General features: G+C 41.7%; 1 protein-coding gene across 2 annotated transcripts in view; it reads right to left on the bottom strand.

The window, feature by feature from the left end:
• The window catches only part of sphkap (SPHK1 interactor, AKAP domain containing), a 30,063-nt gene extending 14,427 nt beyond the window's left edge, over positions 1-15,636 (bottom strand). For both annotated transcript variants that reach the window (XM_006799899.3, XM_006799901.3), the window contains exons 1-3: positions 15,322-15,636; positions 12,899-13,001; positions 11,628-11,738 (exon numbers count right to left, since the gene is read on the bottom strand). In XM_006799899.3, coding sequence (XP_006799962.2) covers positions 11,628-11,738; positions 12,899-13,001; positions 15,322-15,356 — 249 coding nt within the window. In that variant the 5' untranslated portion in view covers positions 15,357-15,636. The remainder of the gene's footprint in view (positions 1-11,627; positions 11,739-12,898; positions 13,002-15,321) is intronic.
• Positions 15,637-17,631: the final 1,995 nt, after the last annotated feature.

Below are 17,631 nucleotides of genomic sequence, written 5' to 3'. Positions count from 1 at the left end.
GTTGCTCGTCTTTTCAGATCAGTTTACAGGGCGTGATGACGACCTTTTCTGTTGTCACAATTGCTGTTAAATGCCAGTGAGATACACATTAGGCATTAGATTACACACCAGTACAAAAATATTTCCACATGCTGGACCTAATCTGATCCAAAAATGAGGCTGATAATTGATTTTTTAACTTCTTTCACTTTGTTTGGTTTTGTGTCTGCAGTTTTTCACTTCCTGTCCACTTGCTCATCACGGGATGAACAGCCGGTTCCGTTCCCTAGCTTATGAACGTCTCAGCAGTATTCGCTTGTGCTGATTATTTGGAAATGTTCCCAGAGAAAGCCACCACGACATCTCCCACCCGTCTACCAACACGTCGCCTGCGCACAACCCACAGGCAGAACAAAACGAGCGATCCAGACTCGTGACCTTGAGAGGGGACTGAAGCAATTTAACACTATCTGACGGCGAGAGTCGAGAGGAGGTTGTTCTACATTTGGGAAAGGAGAGGACCATTCAGCCGTCTCATGGTGACACAAGCGCAGGGACATGCTCTGATTCTATCAGACATAGTGGACAACACGCAGGTGCGTCAGCCCGTCTCTGAAGGACTGACCAGGTGGGTGAGATAAAGAGGAATAAGAAATGGTTTGATGTTAGAACGTGATGAAGAATAATGGGCTCCAGTTTTAAGCAACAGCCAGTAGTAAGAGGTTATAAGCTTTGACTTATATTTTATATCAGTAGTTACATTATGGCTTCATAGTGTAGTGGTTTACACGGTTGCTTAGAAAGTCAAAGATCCTCAGCTTGAACCTGGGAGGAGATACAAACCTATTTGGGGTTGCATCAGGAATGACATGTGTACAAATCTCTTAACTCAAATATGCAGTGAGGCTGATTAACAGATAAAAGTAGCTTATCACTAATTATATTCATTTTCTAAGGGAAGTTCATGGTTAAAGTTCCACTAACTGATGGAGTAACAAACCTTGGACATGCTGACATTTACAATAATCACCTTCGAAGTGGTTTATTGAGCCCGCCGAGCAGCCGCAGAGCATATTAACACTCATTTGGAGTGTCTGACCACCTCATGAGTCTTAGATCAATACTTACTCCCTCTCCGTCTGAGATTTGACTGCTGCTTTCACCAGCTGATTGCCACCTACCAAACTGAACCAGGAGCAACACAGTGAAAGCAACGAGAGCGTTCAGAAAACAAAAAGCCAAAGGGGCTCATTTCTATCAAACAGCTGTTTCGCAGAAAGTAACGGTGTGGTTTAAGAGTATTGTGAAAATAAATTGTACATTTTTTTTTAAGGGTGTGCACGTCTACACGCAGGCTCGTGTTTGTGTCAGAACTCTGGCTAAGACCTGCCGTTGAGCGTCTCCCCACGCTTTCTTGCTTCACTAGGTGCTCAACCCGTGAAAATTTACAGCTGTGCTCGGCTTCAGCCCAGACAGTCAGCGTGGGAACTCAGGGTGACTCTGACCACCTGTGCTGACAGACCACCAAAACGGTCAGAGATGACCTTTACTAGAGAAGGAAAACAAATTTCAGTTTTACCATCAAGCTTGGGTGCTAGATGTCCTCGCCCTTGTTTTAACAGACTTGAAGGAAAAACAAGTCACATACTGAACTTTGAAGCCAAACATGTGTTAAATTGTGCATTTATTTTTGGAATTAACCTTGTGAAATGTTTGATACTGCTTAACAAACAGGCAAGCAGACCATTGGCTTTTTTGGGGGCTTTTTTATGATGTAGCTGATCAAAGATTACATTTTTCTTTGATTTAACCTTTATACAGGTACATGTAGGGATGGGTATTGATAAGATTTTCACGATTCCGATTCCATTTTCAATTCTGTTTAACGATTCGATTCTTTTTTTAAAAAAGGAGAACACTAAGGTCGATTAGCTTAGAACTTTGTTTTATATCTTCTCTTTGAACAAGATAGAAATTTAGGAGTAACATGGCCTTACAAACCCAACAGTGAGATCTTAAGAGATCCACAGCCTACGGCTCTTCAATGGGGTGTCACAGGGTCCCCAGGAAAAAAAAAAAAAAATTGTAAATGTAAAATAATAAAATAAATATTCTTCAGTAGCAATAACAAAGTATAACATAAATTATTCTGTAGCAATTACACAAGAATATCCAGTAATGTCCCTGCCTACAATTAAACACATTCACTTACCGAAAATTGGGGGCATCTGCTGTGGCAAATGGGTGCAAGCCTTTTACCACAAACTTAGTCACTGCTCGGTGACATTCGTCTATCCTGGTCTGAAAGGAGACGCTACCGGTAGACTGCAGCGACAACTGCCAGCATCTGAGCCAGCCAGACTCTGTCTCTCTCATCATGGTCACCTAAATGCACAGTAATGGCAGGTTTTGTAATGAGGCAGATCGCGCTAACTAACGCTAATAATATGCACTGTTAGTTGATTATTTACCTGCCGCATTAACGGGAGAGGACGTGCAAACGTTACCACTGATGCTGGGTTGAGATTCACGAGTCCGGAGCGGAATTAAAATCACGACATTCATTTAAGGTTATCTTGTGTTTTGTGAGCAAATGCTTTTGCATATTCATAGTGTTTTCTCCCTTAAATGAAATATCTACTTTGCAAGTATTGCAAGTTGCCCTGTTGTCATCTGTTCTCGTAAAGTATAACCAAACTTTTGAGTGTTTGTGCCGCTTAGTTGCTGTGTTCCCTGCCAGGTAAATGACGCTCCGCAACGTGGTGATGTCATTCGGGGCGACTGGAATCGATAAGGGAATCGTTTGCAAAAATGGCAAACAATACCAAGGAATTGAAACAGTGGGAACTGGTTCTCAACAAGAACCGGTTTTCGATACCCATCCCTAGGTACATGTCTCATTTACAGAGAACTGTTTGATGACCACTAGCATAACATATCACCCCTCCATTTTGAGCCTATTGGAATATATAGTGTGTGAATGAGCGGAGGATTGCCTGATACAGACTAAATAAATGTTAAACACAGAATACTTGTCAACATGCTGAAACTGTCCACAGGGCAGTTGTACAGTTTCAGCTTCTGTATGATACAGTTAGATTTATAGTGAGTGTCCATCTATGACCCCAACTCTGCAGGCATGCACACATCCTGCACAGGGGTACAATTGTCCTGACTTATTTAAGCATAAAATCCTATTTAGCCAAACTGTCAAGCAAGCACATTTCTTCCTTTGTACTAGTGCGCACACACACACACAAACACAAACAAACAGAGCCTTTACAGAGAGAGTTTCAATACAACATTATGTGCACAGACATGGACAATATAAGACATCATTACAAACATTCTGCGTCCTTTGTCCATCAAAGCCTCGTTCCTCCAAAGCAGCCCCCCTCTCTACTCTGATCCTCCTACACACAGCTGCTGCTCTTGGTTCTGCTGTCTCCTCTTTTTCCTTTAAGAGTGGCTCTTTTTTTCCTCGTGCCTTAAAATACATATATCCTGAACATTTAACCCTATTTACGCTTTCTCCTCATCTTCCCTCCCCCCAAAAAATAACAATAAATTCCACAAACGTGAACTAATTACTGAAATAATACTACATAAATAGTAGTACTTGTCAGACATTTACTTTGGTCTTTTTATGCAGTTGTCCTGCAGGTATATTTTGCATGTCCTGTGTTTCCACTGGTGGTGTAATTTTTTTTTTTTTTTTTTAAAAAAGGAAACACATGGACATGGTCCCAAGCTTCCTTTCTTTCTTTCTTGTAATGTGTTTTGACTTATCTCGGTAGCTGGCAACTTTAATTATAATCCATTTTAAGTGTAAGTGAATGCAAACTACGTTTTTGAGGGAGGGGGGGAGAACATCAAGGCTCAGTGGCTCTGCCATATTAATTTTGCAAGCTACACTGTGCTAGTGTTGAGACCAGACAGGCATGCTGTTCACACAGACTGATGATTATAAACAGCCTGAAATTGTGGTCGTACATTTAAGTACCTGTTTATAAAATGCATAACATCAGCTGTCCACGAGGCCATAAAGGAAAAGAACACATGCTGCACACCGAGACTGGCCAGGCTTAGTCGCTTCCTATTTGATATGCGTGATCAGATATAGCTTTAAAATAGAAAAACCAAACAAAGCAACAACATGTACTATTCTCAAATCCAGATGTGAAAAAGAGGTTAATTTTAAACAGCTGTGCCTTTCTATTGCTGAATCACACCGTGTTATACGGTCACTGCTTGGCAGTGAGCTGCTGAATTTAGCGCCCCAGGCTAAAAGAATGCTACATACAATGTTGTGAAAAAGTATTTGTTCGCTTGCCACTTACATGTTTCAGCTCAAACAAATTTACTTCAGTAATAACTTGAGTAAATAGAAAATTCAGTTTTTAAATTATGATTTCATTTATTGAGAGGAAAAACCAAAAACAAACACTGTATGAAAAGGTAGCTGCTAGCTTTCCACACCCAGGCCTGATTACTGCCAGACCTGTTGAATCATGAAATTCTTTAAATAGAACCTGACAAAGTGAATAGACTCAAAAAAAAAAAAAAAAAAAAAAAAAAAGGCATGATCTAAAGAAACAGATGGAAAAACAAAGCTGACATCTATCAGTCTGTTATCTGGAGGCTTTGGGACTCCAGTGAACTATAGTGAGAGCCATTATCCTTAAATGGAGAAAACTTGGAAAGGTGGTGAACTTTCGCAGGAGTGGGCGGTCCACCAAAATTACTCCAGGAGTGCATCGATAATTCATCCAGGAGGTCACAAAAGCCAGAACATTAAAGAACTGCAGGACTCACGTGTCACAGTTAAGGTCAAAGTGCGTGCTTCAACAATTAAAAAAGGACACTGAGCAAAAATGGCTTCCAACGGAGAGTCCCAATGAGAAAAACAAAGACCCGTCTCACATTTGCCAATGATGATCCTAAGACTGACAAGGCAACCCCTAAAATTTTTGAAACGCCTGAGTCCTGTTACATCTGCTGTAAAACTAACACGGCATTTCATAAACAGATCATCACACCAACATGCAAACATGGTTCTGGGGTTGCTTTGCTGCTTTAAGACCTGGGCTGTAATTCATGGAACCATGAATTCTGCTCGCTACCAGAAAATGCGGAAACACTCCAATGTGGCTGAATTAAAACCATTGCCAGGTGACACAAAATGTCTTGACTGCAGTTCTTGCTGCCAAGATTGGCAGAACCAGTCATTAGGTTTAGAGGACAAGGGCAGGACAATGCTCTTTTACACAGGGCAGGTAGGTTTGAGTAGCTTTGTCAAAATCTGTTTGATGATCTGAAACATTTAAGTGTGACGCAAAAAACTAAGAAATCAGAAAGGCGACAAATACAGCAGTTTTCTTCTGATTCTTCTTACTATATACGTCAGTTGGGTTGACAGATACATACATTCACCAAAGGGTCATATTTTTCAGTAAATACAGGTGGAAACATGTCAGTAGGATCTTTTAAGTGATCTCAAACCTTAAAGGACTGAGGTGAAAATGACTAAGAGTAGGTTATAGGTCTCTGAAGGCCCCGGGTAGGTGATGCTTCCGTTTTTGAAACGCATACATTCAATTGTGTCTACACATTTGGAGAAGTGCTGAGATGAGCTAACAATACAGTTTATCACAAAGTTTGCAATGCAAAGAGTGATTTGGCTTTATCACTGGATGAGAGTGCGTAGGACGTTAATCAATGCTATTTCTATTTACATCTGTTGTACAGTTACACTCCCATTTCCTCTCTCCAGAAATGTAATCCTATTATCACCAACCCCAAATCCATTCTGGTACGCAGCCACAGAAACACAGTCATACTAATATTAAATCTGTTAAATAAGACATTACAGTAAATGTAAGTGCTTTGAAGCAATTTCATTATTAGCCATTATTTTCATATTTTTTTCCCTCCTCCACTGCTTTTACTATCTCTATTGTCACCTTGCTAAGCTAAGAGAAACGCGTGTGTCCACGTTCAAAATGCATTGTTTTAAATTTGCAAAGTCAGTGTGCTAAAGCCAACGCACGGTATTAAGCCAGTGCATAAAATTACACACCTCCCAAATGTGTTACTGCACATTAGACTGGCTTCCAGCTCCAGAGACAGCTACACATCACTTAAACAAGACCACGTCCAAGCTACACGTTGAACTAAGACTATACGATCAATATTAAATAAACATGCACTAAAAACTAGATTTCCAACACACTATGGATTAAGAATGGTATGTCGCTCTAGTTTATGTGCGTTTGAAGGCAGGTGAGCAGATACTTTTGGAAATACAGTGTCTCTCAAAACAATTGCCTCTGCACTGTGGCCCCTGAGCAGACAAATTAATCTTCGCATCAACTATAAATATTCAGACTTAGTGACACACAATGCAATATAAAGACAAAAAAATAGGACTTTAGACCACAGCTTTGCAGCACAGGCAAAAATCTCTCAAAAAGAGGGACAGTCTAAAGAAGAAACTGCGAGAAGTGGTTTAAGTCTTGGATGAAGGAGGTTTTGTTTCCTGCTCCAATCCTGCTCTAAGTCAGCGCTGCTGCCGTGGCCGATGGCATATTTATTCTGTTCCCCCCCTTCTCTCTCTGCCAGGAAGAGAAAGGTCAGGACACGACACACTACCCAAGTGAGAAGTGTTTGAGTCTTGTGATGAATAGGTCATTTTCCTACATGGACTGCAGTTCAAAGGGGAAGATGGATGGTGAGAGGAATGGAAAGTGTTCGGCAGAGGCTCTGAAGGCTAACCTAAACTTCTCGTGTCAGTTTGGGAAACATTTCCTGCATGTGAAAAGTGCCGACAATAGTTTAAATATAAGGACTTCTGTTCTTTCTAATTCTTCTTTTATTGCTGGAGTTTTATGAACAGCTTAGTTTTAAATTATGTAGGTAAATAAATGTAAGTAGCAGATAGAACAATAGAAATTCGCAGAGGTTAAGCAACAATTTGCCTCGCAAATGAGAAAAAAATTAGGTGCTGCATTTCTCTTCAAAATGCTCATCTTGTCAGAGCACTCAGGGGTGTGATGAAATTCAGTGTGACTATTGCAGCAACATGACACTTCTCTGTGACTTCATGCATTAAAACATGAGTGAATGATCAAAGGTGACAACGCGATGCAGCCAGAGGTGGATTATGAAGCGAAACACAGAAAATCCAGAGCTTTTATCTTTTATTTAGCGCACAGTTTTTGGCCTTCCACACTCATTATTTTAGACTACTCCTGTTCCTAAACACGCAAACACTGATGCTTTTCCCCCTTTCCCTCACTCAAGCGATCATTCCTCAGAAAACTTAACCTAATAGACTTGTTGGCCTTTGGATATCAAGGTTTAAACTGTACATATATTTGTATATAAAAGTACATTTTCATCCGTGTGGTTCTTTCGTGGTGGCATTAACTGTAAATTCCAGTTTGACTGATTCTCTGTGCAAGCTGCAGAAAAGCTGAACAGCGAATTGAGAGTCACGAGAGCGATTTGTCATGTTGTCGTCCGAGAGCGTTGCTCCAAGGGGATGGGTCTCATCTGTTTGCAGTCGTATTAACGTTTTCCTCTGATTCATAGAAAACAGTAGAGTAAAGAAAACAAATGGCCGTCGTCTTATTTATACAAAACCTGAAGATTAAGATGCTAGGGCTTACGTTATATGGAAGAAAAATTAACACTGTTTGCATAATTCTTAGGTAGAAACTATAAACTCAGGTAGGAGCTGGAGAATAGTCTTCTGCAGAGTCGTCTTTATTTTAATGTTGGCGCTGGTCACACACAGCTTTTCATGGAAAGCAAAAAAAGTCCCTCCGTCCCTCACATCATTTGCTTCAATTCATTGATGTTTACAGGCATTTATGCATATATAAGCTTTCTTCACATTTCAATCAGGTTGAGGTTTGGACTTTGACTGGGCCACTGCAGCAACTTGATTCTTGTTTTTCTCCATTTGCTGGTGTGCTTGGATTCATTGTCCTGTTGCACGATTCAGTTATGGCCAGGTTTTCGCTGTCAGAAAGACAGCCTCACATTTGAATACTTTGCTCTGCAAAGTCTAAGGAGCTTGGAAAGAAATGCATCTGGACTTCCCAGATGCTCCCAGACTCCTCTTTCAAATCATCTGAGAAGAGTGAAAGAAGCCATCTATGTCCACTGTGAACAGAGGCCTGTGGCTTACGACACCAACTGTCTGCCATCTATAATCCAGTTTTGAGATCCCTTCCCAGAAGCCTCAGCACCCACTCACAACCTGGGCCATTTGACCTCAGAAAAATCACATGATAGTGTGGGGCTAGGTTTCACCTGAAACCTTGGCTGATTGTGACCCACACCCATTTTCACACCTTGGCTCGTGTAACTAGGTAGAGGATCATTAGGGGTCCTCTTGGGACCCACTTGGGGACACTCCCATAGGGCTTAAAATCTGGGACTCTCCACCAATCGCTCTTAGAACTGAAGAAGCTTCTTGGATAAGAGCCGAAAGGTCTTCAAGGAAACTTGAATGGATGACTCAGAACCTTAGCAGAGACATATCTGCTGTACAAAGTTTATGGTTGGGTCAGTAATTTTGCGATACCCAGATCCTTTGGCAGCAAAATATAATCAGCCCTCCACCTTAACAGTTGGTATGAGATGTTTGTGATGATATGCTGTGGTTGGTTTTTGCCAAGCATGGCGCTATGCATTATGGTCAAACATTTTCACTTTGATCTTATTTGTCCAATAGACACTGTTCCTGAGGTCTTATAGTTTACATGTGACTTTGCCAACCGAAGCTGTGCTGCCATCTTCTTTTAAGAGAGGAAGAGACTTTCTCCTGGCAACCCTCCCGCACAAGCTGTTCTTGTTCAGTCTTTTTCTAATTGTACTGTCTTGAACTTTAATATTTAACACATTTGGGGTTTTTTACGTTTGCTCTGAGCATTACACCGTCTGACCTTAAGGTGAATTTGCTGCGACATCCACCCCTGGATTGTCTTGTGTTGCAGTTTGTGTCTGGATTGATGCTACAGACCCAGAAACTGCCAAAACTTTCTCATTTGATAGAGGCGCGCACACTTGCTGATGATTCAAGTGCATCTGATTAGCAGAAAGTGGCTGCCACTTGTCCTTTTAACTCCTATGAAAGCTGTATGTGTGTACTTATTTTTTCACGATTGCGCAACCAGTGGATAACAGGTGCATTTTGAGCGATGTACAGATCATCAGCCCTCTATAAATCTATTAAACTTAAAGTAGACATTTTTTCATCTTGTCCTTTTTTTCCCCCTACGTAATCTTGCAACTCTGTTACTTTGGATTATTTTTTATTATTAAACATGCTCAAAGATAATAATAATTAAATAAAACGGGTCAGTGTATGTCTAAGTAATTCCTATAAGGCAAAAGCTCAAAAACCCCAGTAGATAATAGGATCATCTCAGACACACAGCTCTGAAACCCTAACCAACTGCTGTTCAAATGTTTTGTTTGTGAAAGACAACCAAACTGAAGCAAGTTGGTTTAAATTGATGGTGACCTTAAACGGCTTTTTGATGAAAAATGCAGGATCAGTATGTGAAACAGGAATGTCGGGATCTCAGTGAAATAGAAAACTGACAAAACAGTTGTTCGAAGCTTGTGCACATCATCTACAAGAATGCAGCTCATGTCGGGTGGTTGCAGGAACATTCAATTCAGCATGCAGCTGCTCACACTTACGAAGTGTGACATGAGTGTGAGAACGGTGCTCTTTGCTAAATTACTGCTATTCCTGTTACCTTGGTAATGATTACTAAGCACTCGAGGCATCTTTTATGGATGGGGGAAAACAATGTGCAAGCACTTTATTGCTTATTAAGTGGTGTTTTACTGCCACTTACATTAGCGACATAAAACTGACCATCTTAGCCTGTGACAGAGATAATTATAGAAATTAAAAGTAACTCTTGCTCGTGTATTGATTCAGTAGCGGGGATGAACTGCAGTAAGTTCAATGGCACTGGTTAGCTAAGGCTTAAAACCCTGTTACTGTTGTCAGTTGTGTTTCACTGCAGACACACCTGTCAAATCCCACTTTTACCCCCAACGCTAACCTCAAAAATGTGCTGTGAACTGAGAGCAACAGAAGTAGCAATAAAACGATAAAAATCCACAGCAGGTCTGTGACACTGCAGTTTAGCATGGCGATAATAAAATAATAGTAATTATCAGTGATTCTAACATGCTGATGTAGCACTTATCATGTTAACCATTAAGAACATTTACACCTACAATCTGGATGATTTGGGGAGAATCAGTTTGGGATACTTTCTACGACTGCCCTTCCTCACATCAGAAAATGCACATCAGGAAATTAAATTCCACTTCAAAAACTACTGGAAATATTCAGTGGACAGAGCATGTTGGACAGTCAATCCCGTAAATATTGGCTTTGTTATTCACAAATCTGTGCAATCCAACATCAACTTTGCACAAGGGAACTGTCCGTTTATGTGATTGTGGGATGCAGCACCATTCAGACGGAATATGACATTGAATGTGTACATCATGTATAAAAACTTGATGACAACTCGCTGCAGATGACCTGCGTGCTATAAACTGACAGAATCATTAGAACTTGTAGACGTGGAAAGCAAAGCAGCTTTTGGTCCATAGAGCTGGTCCTGCAGTCAATGAGACGAGGCTGCAAGATGTGACCGGTGATTTAGAAGTGTTGCTTGGATTCTCCTGGTAAATATGTGTAGATTACATATAAATGGGATTTTTTTTTTTTAAAAAAAAGTCAAGAAGCAGGGAGTTGAGAGATAATCTGCAGCTGAAGGTAAGAAATTTGATTTTATCCCTGAGGGGCTTGAATGTAGACTTATTATTAGGCTGTGACAGCGTGAAAGAATATGCCATTCTTATTGAGAAACAGCTGGTGTTATTAGAGAGAACAGATTGTGTACTTCAGCTACTTTCCTTAATGAGTCCCACCTACATTAAAGATTGTGAGACTCCGGGGTAAAGCATTTTATTAAGAGCGTTGATCTAGTTTATATCACATTTCAACGATGGTGTAAAATTGAACTGATATGCTTGAAGGATCAAACACCGGTCATTCCCGAACAAGAACTAAGTGCCTTTTAGCCCCTGACAGATGCAAATCCTGAATGTACTTCATACTCGATTTGCAATTCATAAGACAGAGTGACGCTAAGGAAAATAAAAGGCTTCCACTCAGTGTTTTCACTCTGTTAATTTACAATTTCACAAAGTGAACAAAACAGTAAATTGAAATGACGTGCGAAAAGTGTTCACGCGACAGACGTAATGTCACTGAAAGTGATGAATGATTATCAAAGACCCTGCTCGTTAAAGTGAGCTTTCAAAAGCAGAAAGCAGAATAGAGTTGCACAGTTTGCATCTACTCAAAGTTTTTGAGTAGATTATGAGCAAAACCTTTCAGTTCAATAGCAACAAGAAGCTACCACGAGCCTGCTGTAAAATATCTGTTTTTAAAGACAAGCTCAGTGGAAGCAGACTGAAGATGGGCCTTCACATCGTTCCTGCCTTAAATTTCAAACAGTTTCCTTTCCATCTCTGAACATAAAGACTGAACACTAGAGCCGATGTGGTCAGACTTTGTTGCCAACACGTATGCTACTCACCATGGTGCAGCCGCCCTCCATGTCGTCATCCAGCAGGCCCAGTCTGCACAAAGCCTTTTCATTCCTCAGCCAGTACTCCGATGAGTCCAGCACACTGTTACTGCACAGAACCTGAAGCACACAGATGAACTCTACTCAGATGCACCAATGCACACAGTGAATGACACCCCACCACCACCACCACACACACTTTGAGTCACCCATCCACTTTCATCTGCCACTCTGTGTTTTCCCTTTAAGAGGATGGGATCAATTGACCTTTCTCTAGGACATTTATTTCAGTTTAAGTGTCCGCAGCTAGGCATCAGAAATCTGTCAGCTAAGCAGTCACAGATATTGTGTCCTCCCTTAGGTGATATTTTCATGAAACGTCACAGCTGGTTATTTATAATGTTCTTCTCTGTAATAACCTGGTGTGTTGTAACTGCTGGCCAAGCTGTTTTAATAACCTCTCAGTTATTACTTATGACAGTAATTGGTATCGACCTCATTAAATGCATCTGTGATCTTTCATTTGTAAAAGAAGATTGTTTTGTACTGCTCAAGTGCAGCAGATAAAAGGTTAAAAATCACATTTTATACATTAATAGCATTCTTGTGCAATTATTTTGACACGTGACTGTGTTGTTCATTCTCACTATTTTTAGTGACAAACCATGTCCCCCCATGCTTGCACCCTCTGGAACAGGCCATCTGTGCAGGCCTTCAGCCAGGTAAAAGTGACGCAGGGTCAGCTGATCTCGCCGAGAGCGATAATATCAAAGGCTGCTGCCACAGGTCAGCGGAGCCAGAGGCCCAATTATAAGATAGATATCACCTTCTGTCTGTACAGGACACTTTGGTGGAAGTCAGTTAAGAACATGAGCAGTAGGCTAATTAGACTCCACCAGCACACATACATAATGTACAGTCAGGCACACACACACAAAAGATCTACGGTACACTTTGAAAGGAAATTCAATCTAAGCCACCACCTCAGCCCACTGATCTGTATTATTTCTCGTCCTGTCTCTGTGGCACTGGGATGTGATAAATGTACTGGGCTGACCCAGGGGGGCCTGACTGTTCCTCTTATTACACAACCCCTGAGCGTCACTGGCACCCAGGAGGAGGAAATGAAAATTTCTGGCACTGCTAGAAACATATAGACTGATGGAAAGGCAAATATGACAGACAGGTGCACAGAAACATGAGCTGAGAAACAGGCAACCCCCCATCCTGTTATACCCAAGATGCTATGATCAAGACAGGTTTTGAACACCCAGTCTTACCTTCTTACAGGCGCTGATGGACGATGGCACTGCGCTCTCTGTGCTGCCTCCCTCCACCTCGATAGACTCTGAGCCTTCAAACATGGCAGACGACTGGAAGTTACTGTAAGGCAAAAGGGCACAGAGTTGACTTTGTCAGAGCGAGTTCTCGTCAAAGACTTCCCTTTTTAAAAAAATCTGGAATCGGTAAAGAGCGGTTATCTGGGCTTACTGGAGCGGCCCATTGACTGTCACATTTGCTCAAACTGTAAAGCTGGGACACTCATCTATTGAAGCAAACAGTTATTGTCAGATGGGAGATGCATTTCAATATTCTGCACCGAATACTTCATTCACTTCAGCTCGACCCTTCATAACCCAACGAGACAGGATCAAAGCCATTACCCATGCCTGAGCCCTGATCCTACAGTCAAGAAAATGTAACAGTTTATATCCAACCAAAGTGACATTTCTCATGAATAACTGAAGTTGATTTATTATTTATTTATTGTCTGTGAATGTCAAGACCCTTTTATTGCATCATTTGTTAAAAAAGAAAAAAGAAAAAAAGTGGTCTTCTCCCCCAGAATGAGATGTACAAATACATTCTGCATAAATGTAAAGCCAAACCTTTGTTGCTTTTAGCAGGAGGCTTTCATGGTATTCATGAGCCTCTAAAGTGGTTTCCATTATCTGAAATAAACTGATATCAAACAAGCATGGAGCAATGGCAGTGCACCGTCCAAACATCAGAGCTTCTGTGCCAGATCCAAAAATGTGACTTGGAAAGCAGCAGCAGGAAAGGATCACAACATGTCACCTTTATTTGGAGCGCAGGACTAAACTATTCGACAAACTGTAGTGATGGGCGTGCCTGTCAGAGTGCACAACATGACGAAACAACACAGCAAACTCCAAAATCTCAGAAAGGCGTCATTATCCACTATGCATGCTTTCACTGAGATAAGCCAAATCGAAGCTTATCCGGAATGGCATCTATGAGGATCAATTTAGAAAATGAAGAGGCTGGGGATGCATATTTAAATAGGAACAGCTGTTTTTTTCTATAATCCACATATTTCAAAGCAAATTAAAAGCATTCTGATTCCAAAGTCCTCCCCCCCCTTCCCGGGGGAATCACACAACTGTATCCTGTATATGCAGTTAATGAAAATGTCTGATGTAAATAAACTGTCACCAGAAAAATGGGTTAGCTGTCAATGTCCTGAACCACTAGGAAAAAATAAAAGATAAAATAATGTACTGGAGATAAGTGGATATGATGTGCTTTAAATAGGCTGCTGTGTCTGCAAGGCGCACATCAAAACACCCATTCCACACACACACACACACACACACAGGCAATGATTCTGCGGTGAATTTGTTGGATGCTTGCACAAAACTAGATGGATGCAGGGTGAAAAATGGACGCGGGAAAACGCTTTTAAAGGGAAAGAAACGAAAATGGAAAAACGCCATGGTTTTCATGCACACGATGAGCGTTTCTCACAGAAAACTGAAGACGACGGGGGAAAATTATTTGTCACGCGCGACCTGCTTTCTAATCTTTGCACCTAACGACCTCTCCATCACGACACGGTGATGACTGACAGTTTGGTGCTCCCGGGCCCGAGGTAACCAACAGGCATCAGCCTGAAGTGAGGACACAATTAACCCCCTGCAATGTCTGGTTTTAAGACACGTCACCCTCCCCGGGTCTGCTGCTGTAATTCACTATGAAAGCTTGTACGATTGAGGATTTCATGCTCAGGGACGAGCGGGCCAGTTTACTGGTCCACAAGCTGATAACTTTTGACGTTATCTTTGAGATTCCACAACTAAAAATAACCAGCGTGGCAAATTAAGGTCTATAGACTGCACGAGCCTTCAATTTCAGCATAGATCTACATAAAGCAGAAGATTAAAACTTACCAAGAAGGGGCAAAAAAACAAAAATAAATACATTTGGAAACGTGACTGCTGCCACTGTCAGACATTTCTATCAACTAAGCCAGGCTGGGTAAAACACCTTATTAACGGCAGAGCACTGGCAATAGCCAATCGCCTTCTCTGAAAGCAGCTCTGGTGTCACACTGCATGGATTTAGTGCGTTTTTTCCCCCTCACAGTAAACAAGCACTCTGCACAGCACTGAAATCCTCACGTTGTACATCTGTAGCCTATACAACAAATTACACGCCGCACTGGCACATGTTGTAGGTAGACTTAAACTACCTAAAACCCCATATCCGAAAATATCACATTAAAATTCTGTGCGAACCCCCCCAAAAAACATTAAAGTTCCACTCGAGTGAAAGAAAAACACCACAAAGTCTGAACAACATTCTCTCAAATCAGTTGCTGCACAGACAGGATTTCGTTTTGGAATATGCGCTCGTCGACGTGTTATTTTTCTTTAAAGCTACTATAATTAAGACGTCTTACCTCGGCGTCTTCAGAAGGCACTTTGCGCCTGCCATTGTGTTAAAAAAAAAAACAAAATAGCCAAACTGTCCTCAGCCGACGTGTTTATTTCCTCTGCGGGGGCAGGACGACAAGAAGAGGTACAGTGGAGCGCTTTGACGCGTAATTGTCCCCTGGACACTCTCCGGTCCAGATGCGCATCCCTGATCGAGGAGTGAAGGAATCCCACACCGTGTCAGCGTGACTGGATGGGGACTGTGACGAGTCGAGTCCCCCCTCCCCCCGTGGAATCAGCAGCAGCATGAGCAGCAGCAGCGCTTGCCTGTCCGCTCTGCGCGTCTGTGCCGTGTGGAAGCGCAGGAGCCCCGCGTGGATCAAACGTAACGAGCTGCACGACGCAGGCAAGGGCATTTGACACGGATAGAGCGCGCGCGCGTCCATGCACGAGCACATCAAGCTTGTTAAACTTAAAGCGTGTAATTGTTTTGTCTGCTTTTGATTACTGGCGGTAATTATTTTTGACACTTGCGAGCATCCCAGCCAACAGAAGGCACAATTTTTGACTTATTATCCTGAAATGTCAAAATGGCGAGCCAGGAGCCCAGACAGTTTACACATTCAGCAGGCAAGGGGCAACAAGCATTCCTCTAGGAGCTCTGGTTAAATGGAAAATTCCGCACTTTTAGCTTTATCTCAATTAACCCCAGAGAGAAGTTGTCTCCTTTTAACCGGATGCTTCACTGTGTAGCTGTTTGTTACTGTGCAGGTAGTGTGTCGTTTGCCAGAGCTTGTTTGTTGGAAGACAGCTGCCAGTGCATCTGGGAATTATGCTGATGAGCACCAGGAGAGTGAACCAAAATAGTAGCCTAAAGCTGCTGACAGCAAATCCAAAACAGTGGAAAATGTTAAATGAATCTGCAGAGCCGGAAGAAACTGCAGAGCTGGCTATAATTCTTAGTGGGCTTGTCATTAGGAGTACTTTAAACAGGCATTTGATCCTTTACACGTGTCAAAAAGGTTGTAGCTTTAAGCCTGTTATGACACACGGGGCAGAATCTATACCACAAACACACATCACATGGTAGTTGCCAACTGAGAGAACCAGAGTATTGAATACATATATATCTGTATCTGACATCAACTAATGTTCCACCCTTTGATCCAAGGACATCACCAAAAGCCAGACTAGGGAGTGAAAGAACCATGACCTTCAGTTCTGTTATTGCAGTGAGAATAATGTTGCTGGAAAGGAGAGAAAAAGTGAAGAAAGTGGTGGATATGAAAGATCTGAGACAGCAGGTGTCCTGATGAGATGCAAAGGAGTGACAAGTTCTAGGAAAATCCAGCATTAAGAGTTTCAGTAAGGTTCTGGGCCACTGGGTGCCGTCATAAATGCTTAAATCTACCTTGACACCAATTCTGCAAGTCTTTCGAACTGGAAGGAAGGAACACCACACTTCCAAAGGATTCCCTCATCCAGTTTATTTTTTAAATCACTGGTGGCAGAGAAGGCTTCCTCACAGCTCTCATGTGTGTTGATACATGATGACTTTTACTAGTCAGCAAACCACTCTGTTACCCTTCATGCCCTTTAGGTGGGGAGCACCATCATCCCGGAAGAAAACATCGAAATAGAAATGTTTCATCGTAGGGTAAAGGTGATCACTCACAACTATTTTGCATTGATTTGCAAGTGATCCTGATCTCTGAAGGGGCATATGCAAACCCAGCAAAATGCTCCCTTAGAGTAGATCTCATCACTGTAGAGGTCAAGGGTTGGTCCTTTAATTTGACACTATACCATTTGTTTGTCTGCGTGTTAGAGCAAGAAAGGGGAAGAAAAGACGATTCTGTTGTAGATATGTATGGTGACTAAAGAGTTGGGCTCCTTCACTCTGCTCAAAGGAGCATTTTTACCAAAGGGAATGCTTTTTGTGCTCAAAGAAAATACATCTTCTTATGCTGTTATCAGCATCCCGCAATTCGTCTGCATCTCTACCATTTGCTTTCATTCAGCTCTAACAATATCAAAGCCTAATTTCTGTAGTAGCAGTCTTGGCCCCCTAAAAAAAGGGGGAAAAACCCACATGATAAAGTATTCAGTGTTTCAAATGAATCTTTTTCCATCCATACTTTTCTGCATTCAAAATTGAAGACATATAGATAGTGCCTATAAATTTGTCTTGCTCAGCCAGCTTCCATCCAAAGCTTCTTCCACATTCTGATATAAATAGCAACAGTCCTGCATTAGCCAGCACTTCTCACCAACTGTTAATGCCCTCCCTGGTTATGTACGGTACCAGCTAATTTCATGCTTCTCTTCTGTGGAAA

Source organism: Neolamprologus brichardi, chromosome 14 (assembly GCF_056152115.1).
Source record: "Neolamprologus brichardi isolate AB-2024 chromosome 14, ASM5615211v1, whole genome shotgun sequence".
NCBI classification, from domain to species: Eukaryota; Metazoa; Chordata; class Actinopteri; order Cichliformes; family Cichlidae; genus Neolamprologus; species Neolamprologus brichardi.
This window is presented reverse-complemented; position numbering and strand designations above follow the sequence as displayed.